Below are 18,200 nucleotides of genomic sequence, written 5' to 3' on the forward strand. Positions count from 1 at the left end.
TATGTATTCCTTATGCCATCCGCTCCTAAACCGAATTTCGCACCCCTTGATAATCTGTACCTTATTCCCTGATAACCAGAAACTTCTATGCCTAAACTCTGGGCCGTTTTCTTTTTACTTCAACATTATCTTAATAAAATTATTAATTCTGCTGCCAACATGGAAGGGCATCGGTGCATGCGCAGCAGAGACCCAGCCCTTCCTTGAGCCCGGCTTTCCTGGCCAGTTCGCCGCCACAAGCCACCAACTCGAGCTACATTCAGGACTGGTAACTATCTAGCAGCTGCAGAACAGTGTGTGTACATTGTGTGTGTGTATTTACATTGTGTTATTCTAATAAACGTGACATCTTGTCTTGTCCCCTGAAACGATCCTGTGCAGTTTTGTCTGTATAACAACGTGGAGACCCAGAGAGCTGGGAATTGAACCCAGCCCCGCCTCTGATCCTGAGGCCCCCCTTCCGAAGCCTCCCCCAAGGCCCGCAGAGCGCAGGCTGCCCCGGCCCCACGTACCTGCTGTTCAGGTGGTCCCGACAGGACTGCACCTCGGACGCGCTGGGGTGGCCGCCCTCCACCAGCTGCTGCACCGTCTCGTTCACGTCCAGGATGCGCCCCATCACGCTGCTCATCTCCTGGTCCAGGCTCTCAAACCTGCCCAAGGCGCACAGGGGCTCGTGGATAGAACAGAATCGTACAGGGCATTCAGAACCCCGGCGTCCTGGCTCCCCACCCTTTCCCCCTCCTCCCAGAGCTGGGAATGGAACCCAGGCGTCCTGGCTCCCAGCCCCCTGCTCTAGCCACTAGGCCCCACTCCTCTCCCAGAGTTGGGATAGAACCCAGGAGCCCTGGTTCCCAGCCCCAGCTCCCCCCCACCCCCCGGCTCTAACCACTAGACCCCTCATCCCCCCAAAACTAGAAATGGAACCCAGGCGTCCTGGCCCCCAGCCTTTCCTCCCAGAGCTGGGAATGGAACCCAGGCGTCCTGGCCCCCAGCCTTTCCTCCCAGAGCTGGGAATGGAACCCAGGCGTCCTGGCCCCCAGCCTTTCCTCCCAGAGCTGGGAATGGAACCCAGGCGTCCTGGCCCCCAGCCCCCCGGCTCTAGGCCCCAGCAGGGAACAGACCCGCGAGCCAGACCTGTGCTTCACCACTTCCACGTCCTCCAGCTCCTGGGGCGCGTGCATGCCGGAGAGCCATTGCTCCTTCTCGTCCAGCCAGCCCTCGCAGGCGCGGACCTCGCCGAACATGCAGTGCACGGCCAGGGCGTCCTGCAGCCACTGGTGCCGCAGCACGGCCACCTCGGCCACCTCCCCGTAGAGCTGCTCCACCTCCACGACGCGGATCTGCGCGCCCAGCAGCTGGCGGTGCGGGGCGGCCAGGCGGGCCAGCTGGGCGCGCAGGGCCAGGACGGGCGCCCGGTGCCGCTCCAGCTCCTGGGCCGCGGCCGCCTGCTTGCGGAGCAGCGCCCGGCTGGAGCACTCGTCGTGCCCGAAGTCGTCGCTGGAGGCCAGGCGGTAGCTGTCCCGCAGCCAGGCCAGCAGGTCGTCCGTCTCTGCGCTGAACCGGTAGAAGCTCAAGGCCTCCTGCAGCTTCTGCTGGTGCGTCCCCGTCACCTCCTCCAGCCTCTTCCAGCCCTGCTGCACCTCCCGCAGCTTCTCCTCCAGCTGGGCCGTGCCGGGGCGCTGGGTGGCCAGCAGCTGCTCCCCCTTCTCCACGGCCTGGTGCAGCAGGGCCCGGCGCCCACCCAGCTCCCCCAGCATCAGCTTGTGCTGCCCGCTCAGCTGCAGGACGCTGCTCAGGTCCCTGCCGCACGGCTTGGAGGCCAGGATCTGCTCCTTCTCCCGCACCCAGGCCTCCGCCTCCTCCAGCTCCTGGAAGAAGGCCCACAGGTGGCGGGAGGCCTCCAGCTCCGTGCGCCGCTGGGCCGCCTGCTGGCGCAGCTCCTCCAGGCACGTCTGCACGTGGGTCACGCGGTTACGGATGATCTGGGGGTCGCAGGGCTGGTAACCTGGGGCAGGGGAACAGGAGAGACGACGGGCCCTGCTCTTAGCCACTGATTGCTGCTGTGGAAGAGCTGCGCCACCAGGGTCCTGGCTCCCGGCCCCCTGCTCTAACCACTCAGTCTGACTGCCCTCCCAGAGCTGGGCTGGAACCCAGGAGTCCTGGCTCCCAGCCCCCTGCTCTAACCACTCAGTCTGACTGCCCTCCCAGAGCTGGGCTGGAACCCAGGAGTCCTGGCTCCCAGCCCCCTGCTCTAACCACTCAGTCTGACTGCCCTCCCAGAGATGCAATAGAACCCAGGAGTCCTGGCTCCCAGCCCCCCCTGCTCTAACCCACTAGACCTAACTCCCCTCCCCAGTACAGCCCTCGTCTGTTCTGAAAATTGTCTGCCTGCCCCCAGATCTTGTTCAGGAGCCGGGTGCCCATGGCTTTGCACAGGACTCTCTCCCACGGTGCCTTGGGCACTCAGTCCCCGGGCCTGGCCTGTTGGCTAGAGACCCAGAGAACCCAGGAGTCCTGGCTCCCAGGCCCCCCACCTCCATCTCAGCCCACCTGGGCCTGCACGTTCTCTGCAGAGGGCGCGGGCTAGGAGATGTCCCAGCCGGCTACAGGAGCCACGCTCCGCTCCTGAGCGAGGTCCGGGCACCGGGCACCGCTGGCGAGGGGACCAGTGGCTGGGATAAGCTGCCGTTCGGACCGGCGCAAAGCGCGGCCCGGCCCCGCCGCCAGGCGGCCCCACCGCAGGGGTCAGGGGACCCTGCCGCAGCCCGCGCTTACCCTCCAGCTCGCAGAACTTCAGGGCGGCCTGGTTGAGAGCCTGCACCCGCTCGCTCTGGGCCGCCACGTCGGCCTCCAGCAGGCCGTGCTTCTGCAGCAGGTCCTCCACCTCCAGCAGGTGCTTCCCCACCTCCCTCGACAGCAGCGGGGCCTGGCGGGACCAAGGGCGGGCGAAGCCGTCACCGCTGGGCGGGCGTCCAGTCGCGAGCGACCCCAGGCGGGGCGGCCTCTCTGTTACGTACAGCACCTGGCACCACGGGGCCCCGAGGCCCTATCGTAACGCCCACAGGAAGTTACTGGCCTGGCACGATTCTCTTCTTCCAGGGGCCTGATGGTGGGACTCTGGCCGGCCAGCAGCCAGGGGTAACTCGGGCTGGCCAGCGGCCCGGGGGTCAGGTCAGTGCTCGGGCTGGTGGCCAGGGGTCAGGCCGGCCAGTGGCCTGGGACTAGCAGCAGGTGGGTCGGGGCTCAGGGTGGCTGGCGTGGCTAGGGCAGGTCATCTGGCGGGGCCGGGGCTCAGGGCAGCTGAGGTGGGCGGGCCGGGGCTCCTCTGGCCACGGGGGGCTCGGGGCTCTGGTGGGCGGGGGCCGAAGCAGCAAGACAAGGGTTCGGGTTGCCAGGCATCCGGTCGAAAAGGGATCCTGGAGGCTCCGGTCAGCACCGCTGGTAATAGTCCGGTCAGCGGCTCCAGGGCTAAGGCAGGTTCCCCGCCTGCCCTGGCTCCGGCCGCCAGGTCCCTGCAGCCCCTAGGCCCATGGGCAGCCAGGGGGGCACTGCGTGCGGCCCCCGCCCCCAGTGCCGGCTCTGCAGCTCCCATACGCCGGGCGGCTGCAAGGACCTGGCAGCCACTTCCTGGGAGCTGCAGTAAGCGCTGCTGGGACCCCGAACTCCCTTCCACACCCCAGCCCGGAGTCCCCTCCTGCACCCAAATTCCCTCCCGGATCCCACTCCCTGCAACCCCCCTCACGACCAACCACGGCCCCAGCCCTGAGCCCCATCCTGCACCCCAAACCCCTCATCCCTGGCCCCACCCCAGAGCCCGCACCCCACAACCTGCCCCAGCCCAGTGAAAGTGAGCGAGGGTGGGGGATGGAGCAAGTGGGGGCAGGGCCTCGGAGAAGGGGTGGGGCAGGGGTGTTCGGTTTTGTGCGATTAGAAAGATGGCAACCCTAGCAGGGGAGAGGCTTGGGTGGAAGGGGAGGAGCCGGGGAGCTAGCCTCCCTGAAGTGGGGGCTCAAGTGCCACACCCAGAGGCTCCAACCGAGATCGGGGCCCGTCGCGCCGGGCGCTGTACAGACACAGGCTGGGATCGGGGCCCCGTCGCGCCGGGCGCTGTACAGACACAGGCTGGGATCGGGGCCCCGGCGCGCCGGGCGCTGTACAGACACAGGCTGGGATCGGGGCCCCGTCGCGCCGGGCGCTGTACAGACACAGGGTGAGATCGGGGCCCCGTCGCGCCGGGCGCTGTACAGACACAGGCTGGGATCGGGGCCCCGGCGCGCCGGGCGCTGCACAGACACAGGCTGGGATCGGGGCCCCGGCGCGCCGGGCGCTGCACAGACACAGGCTGGGATCGGGGCCCCGGCGCGCCGGGCGCTGCACAGACACAGGCTGGGATCGGGGCCCCGGCGCGCCGGGCGCTGCACAGACACAGGCTGGGATCGGGGCCCCGGCGCGCCGGGCGCTGCACAGACACAGGCTGGGATCGGGGCCCCGGCGCGCCGGGCGCTGCACAGACACAGGCTGGGATCGGGGCCCCGGCGCGCCGGGCGCTGCACAGACACAGGCTGGGATCGGGGCCCCGGCGCGCCGGGCGCTGCACAGACACAGGCTGGGATCGGGGCCCCGGCGCGCCGGGCGCTGCACAGACACAGGCTGGGATCGGGGCCCCGGCGCGCCGGGCGCTGCACAGACACAGGCTGGGATCGGGGCCCCGGCGCGCCGGGCGCTGTACAGACACAGGCTGGGATCGGGGCCCCGTCGCGCCGGGCGCTGTACAGACACAGGCTGGGATTGGAGCCCCGTCGCGCCGGGCGCTGTACAGACACAGGGTGGGATCGGGGCCCCGGCGCGCTGGGCGCTGCCCAGACACAGGGTGGGATCGGGGCCCCGACAGCGCCTGCCCCACGAACTCGCAGTCTGAGCAGACCGTGGGGGGAAATGGGAGCCCAGCCAGGGTGAGGGACGTACCCAAGGTCCCAGTTCCCAGCCTGGTGCCCCAGCTGCCGGCCCGCGCTGCAGCTCTGCCCACAGCAGCCTCTCTCCGCCTCTGCGGACTTGGCCCCCCAGTTCACACAGGAGCCTTGGCTCCCCCGGGTCCTGGGCACTGGGCCCAACCCCTCCAGGCCATGAGCAGGCTCCCCGCTTCCCCCCACTCCCTGCCCACCTGCATCTCCTCCATCCAGCCGATCATGGAAACCATGTCCTGGAAGATGGTCTGCAGAGCCAGGCTCTGCTCCAGGCGGGCCCGCCGGGCACCCACCAGCTCGGTCAGCAGCCCCCACTGGCGCAGGATGCTGCCCTTCTGGGCGCTGATGCGCCGCACGTCGTAGTAGCCCTCAGCCTCCAGGGCCATCGCCAGCTCCGCCACCACCTGGATGCGCTCCTCATAGGACGAGACGTCCGCCTCAATGGCCTCATGCTTCTTCATGGCCGCCTCCGCCGCCGGCAGGTCGTAGCCAAAGTTGTCCTGGGGGCAGCGGGGGCATGAGAGAGAACACAAGAGCGGCCAGACCGGCTCAGAGCAAAGGTCCCTCTCGCCCCGTATCCTGTCCTCCGGCAGTGGCCAGTGCCAGGGGCCCCCGAGGGAACGAACAGAACAGGGCAGGGAATCACCGAGTGATCCATCCCGTCACCCATTCCCAGCTCCTGGCAAACAGAGCCCAGGGACACCATCCCGCCAATCCTGGCTAATAGCCACTGATGGACCTGTCCTCCATGAACTCATCTAGTTCTTTTTTGAACCCTGTTACGGTCTTGGCCTTCACAACATCCCCTGGCGAGGAGTTCCCCAGGTTGACTGTGCGTTGTGGGAAGAAATACTTCCTTTGGTTTGTTTTAAACCTCCTGCCTGTTCATTGCATTGGGTGACCCCTAGCTCTTGTGTTACGAGAAGTAAATAACACGCCCTTATCTACTTTCCCCACACCGGTCATGATTTTACAGACCTCTGTCGTATCCCCCCAAGTCGTCTCTTTTCTAAGCTGAAAAGTCCCTGTCTTATTCATCTCTCCTCACGTGGCAGCCGTTCCAGCCCCCGATCATTGTTGTTGCCCTTTTCTGAACCTTTTCCAATTCCAATCTACCTTTTCTGAGATGGGGCGACCACACCTGCAGGCAGGATTCCAGCTGTGGGCGTCCCATGGATGGATATAGAGCAGGGGGTCTCAAACTTGAATCACCAGGAGGGCCACATGAGGATTCGTACGCTGGTCCGAGGGCCCCCGCCCCCCACTCCACCGCCGCCCCTGTCTGCGGGGTGCAGCAGGGGTCTCAGGGCAGGGAGTTGGGGTGTGGGGTGCAGGAGGGGTTCGGGTTCCGGCCTGGCACCGCTTACCTTGAGCGGCTCGGGGAAGGCAGGGGCGCGCGCCGGAGCCAGGGTAGGCTCCCTGCCCCAGCCCCGGCCCCACGGGTACCCACAGGCAAGAGCAGCTCCCGAAGTGCTCAGCTCCCCCTCCCCCGGGGCTGCAGGGGCAGCGCGGAGCCCTCAGCACCGAGGGGTTGGCAAATCTGCGGGCCGGATCCAGAGCCCCGAGGGGCCGCGTGTTTGAGACCCCTGATGTAGAGGCAACGTGATATTTTCTGCCTTATTATCTGCCCCTCTCTTAATGGTCCCCAGCGGTCTGTTCGCTTCTTTGGCTGCCGCTGCCCGTGGGGTGGATGTTTCCAGAGAACCGTCCGCAGTGACTCCAAGATCTCTCTGGAGTGGTAACAGCTAATTCGGACCCCGTCATTGCCCATGTGTAGCTGGGATCATGTTTCCCCTTGTGCACCACTTTGCATTTCTCAACGCCGCGTTTCATCGGCCCTTTTGTGGCCCAGGCCCCCAGTTTTGAGAGTCCCTTTGTAGCTCTTCACAGCCTGCCTGGGACTTCACTATCTTGAGTAGTTTTGTATCATCTGCAAATTTGGCACCTCACGGTTTACCCCTTTTTCCAGATCGTTTATGAACATGTTGAAAGGACTGGTCCTAGTGCGGACCCCTGGGGGACCCTGCTATTTACCTCTCTCCATGCTGAAAACCGACCATTTATTCCTACCCTTTGTTTCCTGTCTTTCAACCAGTCACCGATCCAGGAGAGGACCTTCCCGCTTCTCCCGTGAGGGGCCAGCCGGGGCACGAGGGAGGGACCGGGCCGCTGGGGCTGTATGTCCGTGAGAGCGGGACTAACCACTAGCCCCCACTCCTTTCCCAGAGCCAGGGAGAGAACCCAGGAGTCCTGGCTCCTAGACCCCTGCTCTAATCACTAGGCCCCACACAGGTGCGGCACTGCCCGTGGGGCAGTAAGGTCAGGGCTGCTTTGCGTCCTGTTTGTCTCCGGTGCCATTGGGTTCGCCTGTGGGCCCCGGGGGGCTGGGTGGGCCCTGGCGGGGCTACGGGAACCCGGGGCGGGGACCTCACCTGCGCCACCAGCCGCTGGTTCTCGCTGAGCCAGGCCTCCCGCATGCCGGCCTTGTGGTCGAAGCGCTGGGCCAGCAGCTCCAGCTTCTCCTGCCGGACGAGCTCGCTGCGCAGCGACACCTCCCGCTCGTGCTCCACCTTCTCCAGCTGGGCCCAGGCCTGGGGGCAGCGCGGGGCTCAGAGGGGTCAGGGCCGGGGGCCAGCGCTCCCTCGGGGGGCCCGGGCTGTCCCTGGAGCCCAGGAAGCCCTCGGCCCCCAGCCCAGGTTCCCAGCGCTCTGGGGGCCTGGACTGGCCCAGGGGCGGCTTATGGGTACCATCCTGCCCAGAGCTTGTGAGGGGCCCCGATCCCACGGACAGGCCCCGAGTCCCAGCGGATGCAGACAGGGCCTGGTGCAGGGCACCAGTGCGGGAGAGACCACAGGGGAACGGGTCTGTGTGAACCCTCTGACCCCTCTGAATGGCCCCATTCCCCCATAGATCCCCACAGCGCCCCCACACTCCCTCAGCTCCCCCGCACAGCTCCAGCCCCCGTGGCCCCCCCAGCTGCACCTTGTTGATGTCCGAGATGCCGCGGCCCTCGCCGGGCACGTAGAGTTTGCGGCTGAGGCCACGCAGTTTGCTCTGGATGCTGAAGAGCAGGACCTCCAGGTTCCCCTTCTCCTGGAACCTGCCGAGGGAGCCAGGCCAAGCATTACGCCCCGCCCTCGGCTCCCCCCTCCAGCCATTGCCTCCCCCCGTCTCACCCCCGTCTCAGAGCCCCCCCGCCCAGGGCTTCTCCCACGGATCAAACAACTCCCGAGTGGTTCGGGCTCTTCCCGGGGCCCGATCTGCCCTGGGGGATTCCTGGGGGGGGGTCAGGGGCACCTCGTGCCTGGACGCCCCGGGAAACTCTCAGCCCAAGGACGCCTGCAGCCGGCTGGGTATAGAGACCCCACTTCCAAACCCGCGTCTACACTGCGGCTCCAGCCAGGCTAGCTGCACCGGTTAGAATCCGGGGGAGGAACCACCCGGCATTCTGCCCCCGCCTGCGTGGCGCCCCCCGCCCGGCCCCCACCCCATTGCCCCGTGCGTCGCAGGCAGCCGCTCACTTGACCGGCTTCTCCAGGGTGCAGAAGGTGGTGAAGGTCTGGAGCTGGTGCTGCACCCCGGCCAGGGAGTTGGCGAACTTCTGGTTGCTGATGATGGCGACGGTGCGCTCGATCCATGCCAGCAGCTCGGCCGCCAGCCGCTCGTACCGCCCCATGAGCGCCTCGAGCTCCACCGCCTGGTCCAGCACCTGTGGGGCGAGGTCATCGCAGGAGTAAACGGGCCCTGCGCCAGGCACCGGGGCGCCTCGGCTCCTGCCCGCTGCTCCCCGTCTGCTGGAGACGCCGTCGGCTCCCAACCCTTCAGGATGCGCCCTGGTGCAGCCAGGCCAGGCAGGGCGGGTCTGTCCCCCTGCAGCAATCCCAGCGCGGAGGCGGCTCTCCCGGCCTAACGGGGCTTTAGACCAGCACATGGAAAGGACTAGCCACGTTTATACTGGTCCAACCGCATCCCGCGGCACCGCTTCAATCGCACCAGCAGAGCCCAAGGGCTGATCTAGTCCAGTCTAGATGGGTTCTCCCATCGCCGGAGCAGCCCGGCCCTGGCACCCCCTCTGCATGCGGGTGGTAACCCCGGGGGGTTCTGGGTGTGTGCAGCGCCTGGCACAGGGGGGCCCTGGGCTATGGCTGGGGTCCAACGGCAACACGAATTATAACAAAGCAAATGCATTTCACGGCAGAGACCCTGGCCGAGATCAGGGCCCCGTCGTGCCAGGCGCTGCACAGAGAGAGAGTACCCCAGCAAGCTCACGGACTAGACAGGCAAGGGCGAGGTATTTCCCAGTGCGGACAGTGCCGTTTCCATCCCCCTGGTTCCCATGTGCTTGGCCGAAGCTCCCAGGGAAAACCCACCAGGCCCCTCCACCCTCCTTGGAATCTCTCCGTCCTTCGCCCCCCTGCTGCGGTGCCTATGAAACAGGACGACGCGCCATGAAACACGGGCCCAGAGAGGGGACAGTGACTTGGCCGATGTGCAACACAGCAACGCTGCCTGAGTCTGCAGAGAGCCTGTTGCTGGGAGTCCCCTCTCGGATCTGATCCCCCCAGTCTGCCCCGAGCGTGAGTGACGCAGCGACGCTGCCTGGGTCTGCCGAGAGCCTGCGCCCGTCGCTGCGGGGGGCTGCCCTAAACAGACCCAGTCCTCCGGGGCACAGTCTGTTGGCCATGCTGCCGCTCTGGGAGTGGCCCGCAGTGCGGAGGTATCTGCTGGCCGTCCGAGACTAGGGGTACCCCGCTGGCTTCCCCTAGCCCCACACTGCTCCCCTGGCAGTTCAGACAGCCCGGGTACGGTGTGGTGCCCTCCCCCCAGTTTCTCTCCGTAGCCTGGCGGTCCTTCGCCGTGGCTGCCCTGTGCAGGGGCAGCTCTGCCCCGGGGCTGATGAAGATGCTGCCAAGGAACGGCTCAGATGGGCGTAAAAGAGCAGCTGGCAGGGCCCAGCTGGCAGCAGTGATCTCGTCAGCAAGGCGGCGGGGGCCGGGGGGGGGAAGCAGCTGGCGCCTTCCCTGGGTGCCGCCCCGAGAGCGCCCCCTGCTGCCCACCAAGAACCAACGGCAAAGGCTGCTGCCTCAGGAGCTGTGCCCGCCTGGCTCCACCCCGGCCTCGCTGGGCCAGACAACACCCTGCCTGCCAGCCCCTTCCGGGATCAGCTCGGACCCCCCAGAATACCCTCGCCAGGTCATAAATTAAACCACCAGCAGCGGGCTCCAGACACAATTCAACCCAGCCCCACCATGCCACTTGCGGGGAAGGGGGCTCTCTGACTCGGCAGCACTTCACACTCGCCTTGCACTAGTGTGATTGGCCGCACGAGGGGAGCTGGGCCCATTATGGGCACTGGCAGCTCCCAGGTAGGCTCAGGGTCAAGTCCAAGTAACTCAGCGAAAGGGAGCGCGGGGGCAGATGGAGGAACAGGAAATGTAAACCCCACGTCTACAGGCTCCAGGGGTCACGGACTGCATCAGAGCTCAGCTGCCAGAAGTCGGTCCAATAAAAAATACAACCTCACCCACCTTGTGTCTAAAGAACCAGCAGGTTTCCAGCTCACACTCAGGAAGAAAAGCTCAAAACGTGTGTGAGCAACGCAGCGACGCTGCCAGAGTCTGCTGAGAGCCTGAGCCCATCGCTCTGAGGACTGCAAACTGCCCCCTACATCTCAGCCCCACTGCTCCGGGACACAGTGGGGCCCCGACCTTGGGTCTGCGCAGCACCCGGCACAAGAGCGGGTCCCATTCTCAGCTGGGCTCTTTGCAGTCCGCCATGATACGATGCTGCAGTGCGCCAGGAGCCGCACACAGCCATACCCCCGTTCCAAACCAAGGGCGTTATTGCAGATTAGGGACTGGCCCTTGTTTAACATCCCATGAGGAATCGCGGTCGCCCTGCAAACAGGTCAGCGCCCTCTGCGGTCCCCCAGCAGGACCCAGAGGTAACCGTCGAGACCAGAGCCCACCGGCAGCGTCCCCCAGGCACCCACCTTCCCAATCCTCTTCCCCTCCACTGCGAGGGCCTTCATTTTGGAGAAGTAGTGGTAGAAAGAGACCACGTAGGTGATGATGGACTTCTCGTCCGGGTTCTCCATGTTCACATCTGCCGGGGGGGAGAACCGAACCGCTCAGCAGAGACGTCAGATCTGCCGGCCGAGCGCCCGAGATCAGCGCGAGTGACTTAGCTGGTGCCTGTTCTTGCAGCTCTGAGCACCTCGCCACCTGGACTGATTTTACCCCCCAGCCCCCGGGGCGGCCAGGCCAGGCTAGTCTCCCTGGGTCATAGGCGGGGAACCGAGGCTCCCGGAGGCCACATTATTATTATTAGGTGTACTACGGGCGTGCCCAGATGCCCCAGCCATGCAGCCAGCCCCTACCGCGCTAGGCGCTGTACAAACACAGCCCCTTCCCCAGAGAGCCCCCAGTCCGGGTGTAAGACAAGTGACAACAGGCCGACGGGGGAGCACAGGGCACGACACAGCGATACCAGCGAGCGTGGTGAGCGGGGCTCTCAGCCAACCAGCACCGGCTGCTGTGGGGCTCACCGGGTGACCAGACCCAGGGCGGAGGGGAAGAGGCTTGGCCACGGTCACTCAGCCTGTCAGGGGTCTCCGACCCCCAGCTGCTGTTCCACCCCAGAGGTGGCTGCACCGCGTGGTGTGACCCTGCTCCGTCTGAGACAGGGAGTTACCTTCCGGGTCCAGCAGCTTGGTCAGGCCCAGCTGCTGCTCGGCCACGTTGAAGGCCTGCTGCAGGTTGTAAGTAGCGTTGGATTTGGTGAGTTTGCTGAAGTCGACGATCTCCGGCCTGGGAATTCAACACAACACCTGATGGACCTTCAGTGGGACGTGTGGGGCAACGGGATGGGCCCCTGGCGTAGAGCCATTTATCCTGACTCCCACCCCCCCTCTAACCACCAGACCCCACTCCCCTCCCAGAGCCAGGGAGAGAACCCAGGAGTCCTGGCTCCCAGCCCCCTCTCCCCGCTCTAACCAACAGATCCCACTCCCCTCCCAGAGCCAGGGAGAGAACCCAGGAGTCCAGGCTCCCAGCCCCCCTGCTCTAACCACCCGCCCCCACTCCCCTCCCAGAGTTGGGGATAGAACCCAGGAGTCCTGGCTCCCAGCCCCTCTGTTCTAACCACTAGACCCCACTCCCCTCCCCGAGCCGGGAACTCTCCATTCTGTTGCCCTGATGTATTCCAGAAAATCAGACCCCAGCTGGGAAGCTGCCAGGGAATCAGAAACAACCCAAAAGACTTTGGAATCCAGACCCCAGGGAGGGGGGAGCACCCAGCCCCCCACCACCTGCCAGGAGGCAGCCGCCCCCACACCTGTGCCGGTGGATCAGGGCGTTGAAGGCCAGCCCGTCCCTCCAGCTGGTGGTGAAGTTCTGGATATTCACTTCCGGGTACCTGGAGGAGGGTCCGAAAGGAGGGGTAGGGAAAGAGTCAGTACAACCGTGCGCAGAATGACCACCCGCCCGCCCGGCCCACCACGGCTCTGCTCGGGGCATCTGACTCGCAGCAACCCGGGACAGCCTGGGCTGATCAGAGCCACCCTCCATCTAGCCCAGATGCCGGGGGGATACGGCCTGGGATCCCAGCACCCACTGCACTGGGGGATACGGCCCGGGATCCCAGCACCCGCTGCATCGGGGGGATACGGCCCGGGATCCCAGCACCCGCTGCATCGGGGGGATACGGCCCGGGATCCCAGCACCCGCTGCACTGGGGGATATGGCCCGGGATCCCAGAACCCACTGCACCAGCCGGATACGGCCCGGGATCCCAGCACCCGCTGCACTGGGGGATACGGCCCGGGATCCCAGCACCCGCTGCACTGGGGGGATACGGCCCGGGATCTCAGCACCCGCTGCACTGGGGGGATATGGCCTGGGATTCCTGGCACCAGCTGTTCCAGACCCAGAACCAGCCGCCAAACCCAAAAACTGACCATCCGCCCAACTCGCACCTTGGTCCAAGCGACCCAGCTGTGAGCCCAGAGAACACCCAGTCCCTTCGCCCGCCCGGTCCCTACGCCTGCCTGGAGAATGCCCGGTCCCTACGCACGCCCAGTCCCTACACCTGCCCGGAGAATGCTGTGATGAAGCAGGACTGTTCTTAATGTTTCCTCTGAATAGTGTGGGGTGCCTCGGTTTCCCCTAGGCAGTTCTTAAGTATCTAGGGGGTGGGATAAGGGTGTGTGATCCTTGCAGAACCCTAGAGGGCAGGTGTGTGCAGGGGTCTGGACACAGAGAATGGCCGACACCCTGTTTCCTGGTCACTGATGGCCTGGGCCCTTCCCCCCTGCAAGGTGAGAGCTAAAGGGTTGGAGAACAAAGGAATCCGGTGACCTCCTGGCCCGGGAAAGGGACAAAGCCCAGGGGAGGAGGGGCTGGAGAGAGTCAGTTTGGGGCTGGCTGGGGACGAGGAGTGAAGTGCAGACATGGCTGTCTGGCTCCCTGCCCCCCAAAATGGACCCAGCTGAGGGGTCCTGTTCTCTGCACCTACAAGCTCTGTGTTAGACCATGTTCCTGTCGTCTAATAAACCTTCTGTTTTACTGGCTGGCTGAGAGTCCCGTCTGACTGCGGAGTTGGGGGGCAGGACCCTCTGGCTTCCCCAGGACCCCGCCTAGGCAGACTCGCTGTGGGAAGCGCACAGAGGGGCAGAGGAGGCTGAATGCTCTGAGGTCAGACCCAGGAAGGTGGAGCCGGGTGAGCTGTGTGTCCTGCAGACAGGCTGCTCCCAGAGAGGAGACTCCCCAGAGCCCTGCCTGGCTTCATAGGGAGCAGTTCCAGAGCCTCGCCCAGGGACCCCGTGACAAATGCCCAGTCCCTACACCCGCCCGGAGAACGCCTGGTCCCTATGCCCACTGATCTAGGGACCACCAGGCAGAGCCCGCCCTGCCAGAGAGCACAGCAAGGCCCGGCTCAGGCCCGGCTCCCTGGGCCACGCCAGGAGGGAAGTGAGGAGTCACGGCCCTGGGCGTGTCCCGTGCCCCAGGAGGGACGCCCCGTGCGAAGGCCAGCTGGGAGCTATGGGGGCACCCGGGCAGCTCCAGGGCCCCTCACCCTGCCGTCTTCATCTGGCACCAGAGCAGCAGCGCGTCCTTGGCCGAGCGGGTCTCCCTGTTGTCTTCCGTCTCGATTTTAATCACCTGGATCTGGGCGAAGGGGGAGGATGATTGACACACGCGCCATGGAAATACTCAGCCCTCCCCCGCCGGACACCTGGGTTCCACTGGCCACTCCCCTCCCCCTGCTCCACAAGTCCTGCTGGGGAATCCCCTTAAGACACAGCTGCACCACCTCTGCCCCCATGCCCGGCCCGGGGGGGACCCCTGTGTGGGGTCAGCAGGTGTGTCTGGCCCTTTGCCACCCACCTGGCTGGCTGGGCGGGGGCAGTGCCCTGCGATCTATAGGGGGATCACTTCGCCGTTGGGATGCAGCCACCTCTGGGGTGGACAGCAGGGGCTGAGTAACAGTGCACAGCGGAGCGGGGCATGCAGGGGAGGCAGGGAGGGGCAGAGCGCAGTGGCCTGCCCTGGGGCTGGTCTGTCCCCAGGGATCTGTCACTGCCCCATGGCACCAGGCGCCAGCCCCGCCGGCAGGGCAGAGCGCCCCACATCTCGCTCCCTGTGGCACAGCGCCCCCTGGAGCCGCCCCCTGGAGCCACCCATCCCACCTGGAACCGCAGGATGATGGTCCAGACGAGCCCCAGCGTCAGGCGGTGGTTCCCGTCCACGATGTCGTGCGAGCCGACGTTCTCCAGGTGCACGCGCTGCTCCTTCAGGAACTGCAGGGCCTTGTCCACGTTCTCCAGCGAGTGGATCCGCATGCGCCCGCGTGTCGGCTTGGGCTGGGGGGCCACAGGGAGGGGCCTGAGCACCGCGCCTCTGGCTCCCCGTGCCACGCAGGCTCCCCCGGCCAGGGAGAGCTCTCGGCTAACGCCCCGTCCTCGCCCTGGGCCAGGCAAACCGCCCTGAGACACCAGGAGGGGCCCCGCCCCAGCCAGGCCCTGGCCCCACCCGGGGAGCCACCCGTGCTGGGCACAGCCGGAGCTGGGCACTGGGATAGCACGGTGAGGGTGCAGGACCGCCCCAGGCAGAAGGGAGGGACAGGGAGGAGCCCTGACAGACAAGGGGCTACGTATGGGGATAGACGGACGGACAGACAGGAGTACTGGGTACACAGCCATGTCCATCCCAGATCCCCTTTACAGAAGCACCCCCCAACCCCACCATCTGCGGCTGACTCCCGGGGGCGATTTCTCTGTCCGTGCCAGCTAGGGACACCGCGCCAGGGTCCTGCCAGCCCCGGCTCTGCCCTGCACCGGCTGCAGCGGGCAGAGTGAGCGCCCCGCCGTCGCACCCGAGGGCATACTCTGGCAGGGCAGCCCCCGGGGTCCCCTGCCTCGCTGCTCTTTGCTGCTGGGGGCCTTTGCCCGGGGCAGAGCCAGTCCCCAGCCCCTGCAGCGCCGGGCCGGCCGCGGCGTTCTCACCAGCTGCTCCCCGGACAGCACCTCCAGCAGCTTGGTCAGCATGTAGCCGTCGCGGAGGTCGGCGTAGAGGTCACTGATGCGGCAGGACACCCGGGCCAGGTGCGAGTTCACCCACTTGGTGAAGGTTTTCTTCTGCACGGCCTCGCGCTCATCTGCCAGGGGCAAACACAGCCCGGTCACTGCCCTGCCCACACCCAGCCTGTGGAGATGGCTAGCCACGTGTGCAGGGCCCCCCACTGCACCCCCGCTCTAATCAACAGTCCACTGCCCTGCCAGAGCCGGGGACAGAACCCAGGAGTCCTGGCTCCCAGCCCCCCGCTCTAACCACTAGCCCCACTCCCTTCCCAGAGCCGGGGAGAGAACCCAGGAGTCCTGGCACCTCACCCCCGCTCTAACCACTAGACCCCACTCCCCTCCCAGAGCCAGGGAGAGAACCCGAGTCCTGGCTCCCAGCCCCCTGCGGACGTACCGGCGAGTGCTTTGATGCGGGAACACTCAAACAGCTTGGCGGTGACCGTGGTGTCATCCCAGACCTGGTTGTCCGTGTTCTCCCAGCGGGTGTTGCTGTTCTGCGACTGGATCTCCATGTTATCCAGCTCAGCTGCTCCGTTGGCCATCGGGGAGCGTTAACGTCTACCAGAAACGACAGCAAGTGACAGGCTCTGGGCTGGGGTTTGCGGAGACCCTGCTCCAGCCGGCAGCCCCAGGAACCGCGAGCTGGATCAGGGCCTGGCAGCCGGCCTGGCTGCTGTTTTCTAAGCAGTGTGAACAGTGTCAAGCACCTTCCAGCAATCGGAGCACGATAGTTACTGATGCACGTTCAGTGTTCCTGCACGGCGCCCCCTCTGCACACAACCCTCCCCCCGCCTGCCCAGGAACGGGTCTCCCACAGTCACCCGATCGCTCTTCGTGCAACTGACAACGCACCAAGTGTGTGCACGAGGGATCGGCACCGGGGAAAGCTGCACGCACGATTCACTGCCCACGTGCGTGCGGGGAGGCCGTCCCCTGGGCACGCCAGTGACAGAACCGGCATCTGCTGCACCCCAGCTCCACGCACCTGGCTTCTGCCCACGTACCTGCCGTCCCGCGTGTCTAAACATCGCACACAGGCGACCGCAGCAGGCCAAGCTGCGCCCACAATCGCCCGTTGGACAGCGCTGCTGCTCAGGTGTGTGCGTTCACACGCACGGAGCCGCGGGGGGGGGGCTCTGTGCTGCACACGCATGGCCCACCATGCACAGGCCCCCTGCTCGCCTGCCAAGGTTTTGCACACGTGCGAGTCACCCAGACGACGCTGTCCACGCTCAGAGGTGAATTCTCTGGGGCAGGGACTGTCTGTCCTCTGGGCCTGGCCAGCCCCCGGCACAAGGGATTCCTGAGCCCAACCGGGGCTTTGGGGCCTGCCAAGACCCTAACAGTTCAGCATAACCCCAAGGAGCCGACACTCTCCCAGCACGGAGCCAAAATGCCGCACGCAGAGGCCAAAACCCAGAGGAGACTTCACGGGCCGCTGCAGAGTAGCTGGGCCCGACGCATGAGTAATCTGTACAGAGCTGATTACCAGCTGGCTCAGAGCTGTGCACGGCCCCGTCCAGCCGGGACCACCAGCTCGTCCCTCCTCACAGCCCCATCCTCCGAGCCTGGGGTGCGCCAATCTGCGCGCAGATCTGGGCCCGAGCGGGGACCGGCCAGGGCCTGGTGCGGGACATGCACTCCTGACTCCTTAGTTACTTCGCTGGCATTAAGCAGCAGCCAAGGAAGGGGGGATTTGCCCAGCAGATGCCGACTTGCCAAGAAGGTGGAGTTTTCTGATCAAGAGAGATTATCCTGCGGGGTGCACAGCAGGGCTGCAGGGGGTGGTGTGGCCACTGGAGCTGGGACTCCTGGGTTCTCTCCTGGCTCTAGGAGGGGAGTGGGGTCTAGTGGCTAGAGCAGGGGGGGCTGGGAGCCAGGACTCCCGGGTTCTATCCCAGTTCTGCCCCTTGGCCCGCTGGATGATGTGGGGCAAGTCACTTCTCCTCCCACCCTCCATCAATTTACACTGTAAACTCTCCGACACAGGGTCTGTGCAGCGCCTGGCACAAGGGGGCCCTGATCTGAGCTCGAGTCTCTACATGCTACTGTAATACACCTAATAATGAGCTACTAAAATCTGTGCCTTTCCCTTTGGGCTCTGCTTCCCCATGTCTTAGTGTAAAATGCCACCCTCGTGAGCTGACAGCGTCACCCTCCCTTTGCACTGGTGCGATGGCAGCGCATGGGGCTGGGCAACGAGGACTCAGCCCCCAGGGCTTTGCTGCAGGCGATGAACTGATAAATGCAAGATCCAAACGCCTGACAGTGACCAATGGCAACAACCGCCCATCACACCACAGAGCTCCCAGCAAACAGCCCTGACGGCCTGCTCAGGCTAATGGATTTTAAGCCCAGAAGACGCCTTTATGATCTAAGTTGCCCTCCACCATCAGAGAGTCACCAGGAGATCCTGCACCCAGCCCAGCATGCGGGAACGAAGAGATTCCACCGACGTGTCTCACGCTACGTTACCCGCTTGCCCGGTTGGCCCCGAGGTTTCTAGCCCCTGTCTCAGAGCTAGAAGCAAATGAGGGATGGGACCCGTTGGGACATTGCACTCCATATGCTTTATAAATATATGCTTGGAATGTGAATATGATGTAACTGGAATATGCTTCATGCAAAAGGTCTCTTGGAAGGTATCATTACAAAGC

General features: G+C 65.3%; 1 protein-coding gene across 1 annotated transcript in view; it reads right to left on the minus strand.

Moving 5' to 3' along the window:
- Positions 1-18,200, minus strand: part of SPTBN4 (spectrin beta, non-erythrocytic 4) — a 58,017-nt gene that overhangs the window by 31,984 nt on the left and 7,833 nt on the right. Inside the window, exons 2-15 of the mRNA XM_078850285.1 lie at positions 15,938-16,101; positions 15,469-15,620; positions 14,653-14,826; positions 14,040-14,131; positions 12,300-12,380; positions 11,658-11,773; positions 10,957-11,069; positions 8,486-8,673; positions 7,947-8,064; positions 7,397-7,555; positions 5,162-5,464; positions 2,776-2,926; positions 1,135-2,005; positions 513-650 (exon numbers count right to left, since the gene is read on the minus strand). Of these exons, the coding sequence (XP_078706411.1) occupies positions 513-650; positions 1,135-2,005; positions 2,776-2,926; positions 5,162-5,464; positions 7,397-7,555; positions 7,947-8,064; positions 8,486-8,673; positions 10,957-11,069; positions 11,658-11,773; positions 12,300-12,380; positions 14,040-14,131; positions 14,653-14,826; positions 15,469-15,620; positions 15,938-16,085 (2,804 nt within the window). The 5' untranslated portion in view covers positions 16,086-16,101. The remainder of the gene's footprint in view (positions 1-512; positions 651-1,134; positions 2,006-2,775; positions 2,927-5,161; positions 5,465-7,396; positions 7,556-7,946; positions 8,065-8,485; positions 8,674-10,956; positions 11,070-11,657; positions 11,774-12,299; positions 12,381-14,039; positions 14,132-14,652; positions 14,827-15,468; positions 15,621-15,937; positions 16,102-18,200) is intronic.

Source organism: Lepidochelys kempii, chromosome 23, assembly GCF_965140285.1.
Source record: "Lepidochelys kempii isolate rLepKem1 chromosome 23, rLepKem1.hap1, whole genome shotgun sequence".
Taxonomy (NCBI): Eukaryota; Metazoa; Chordata; order Testudines; family Cheloniidae; genus Lepidochelys; species Lepidochelys kempii.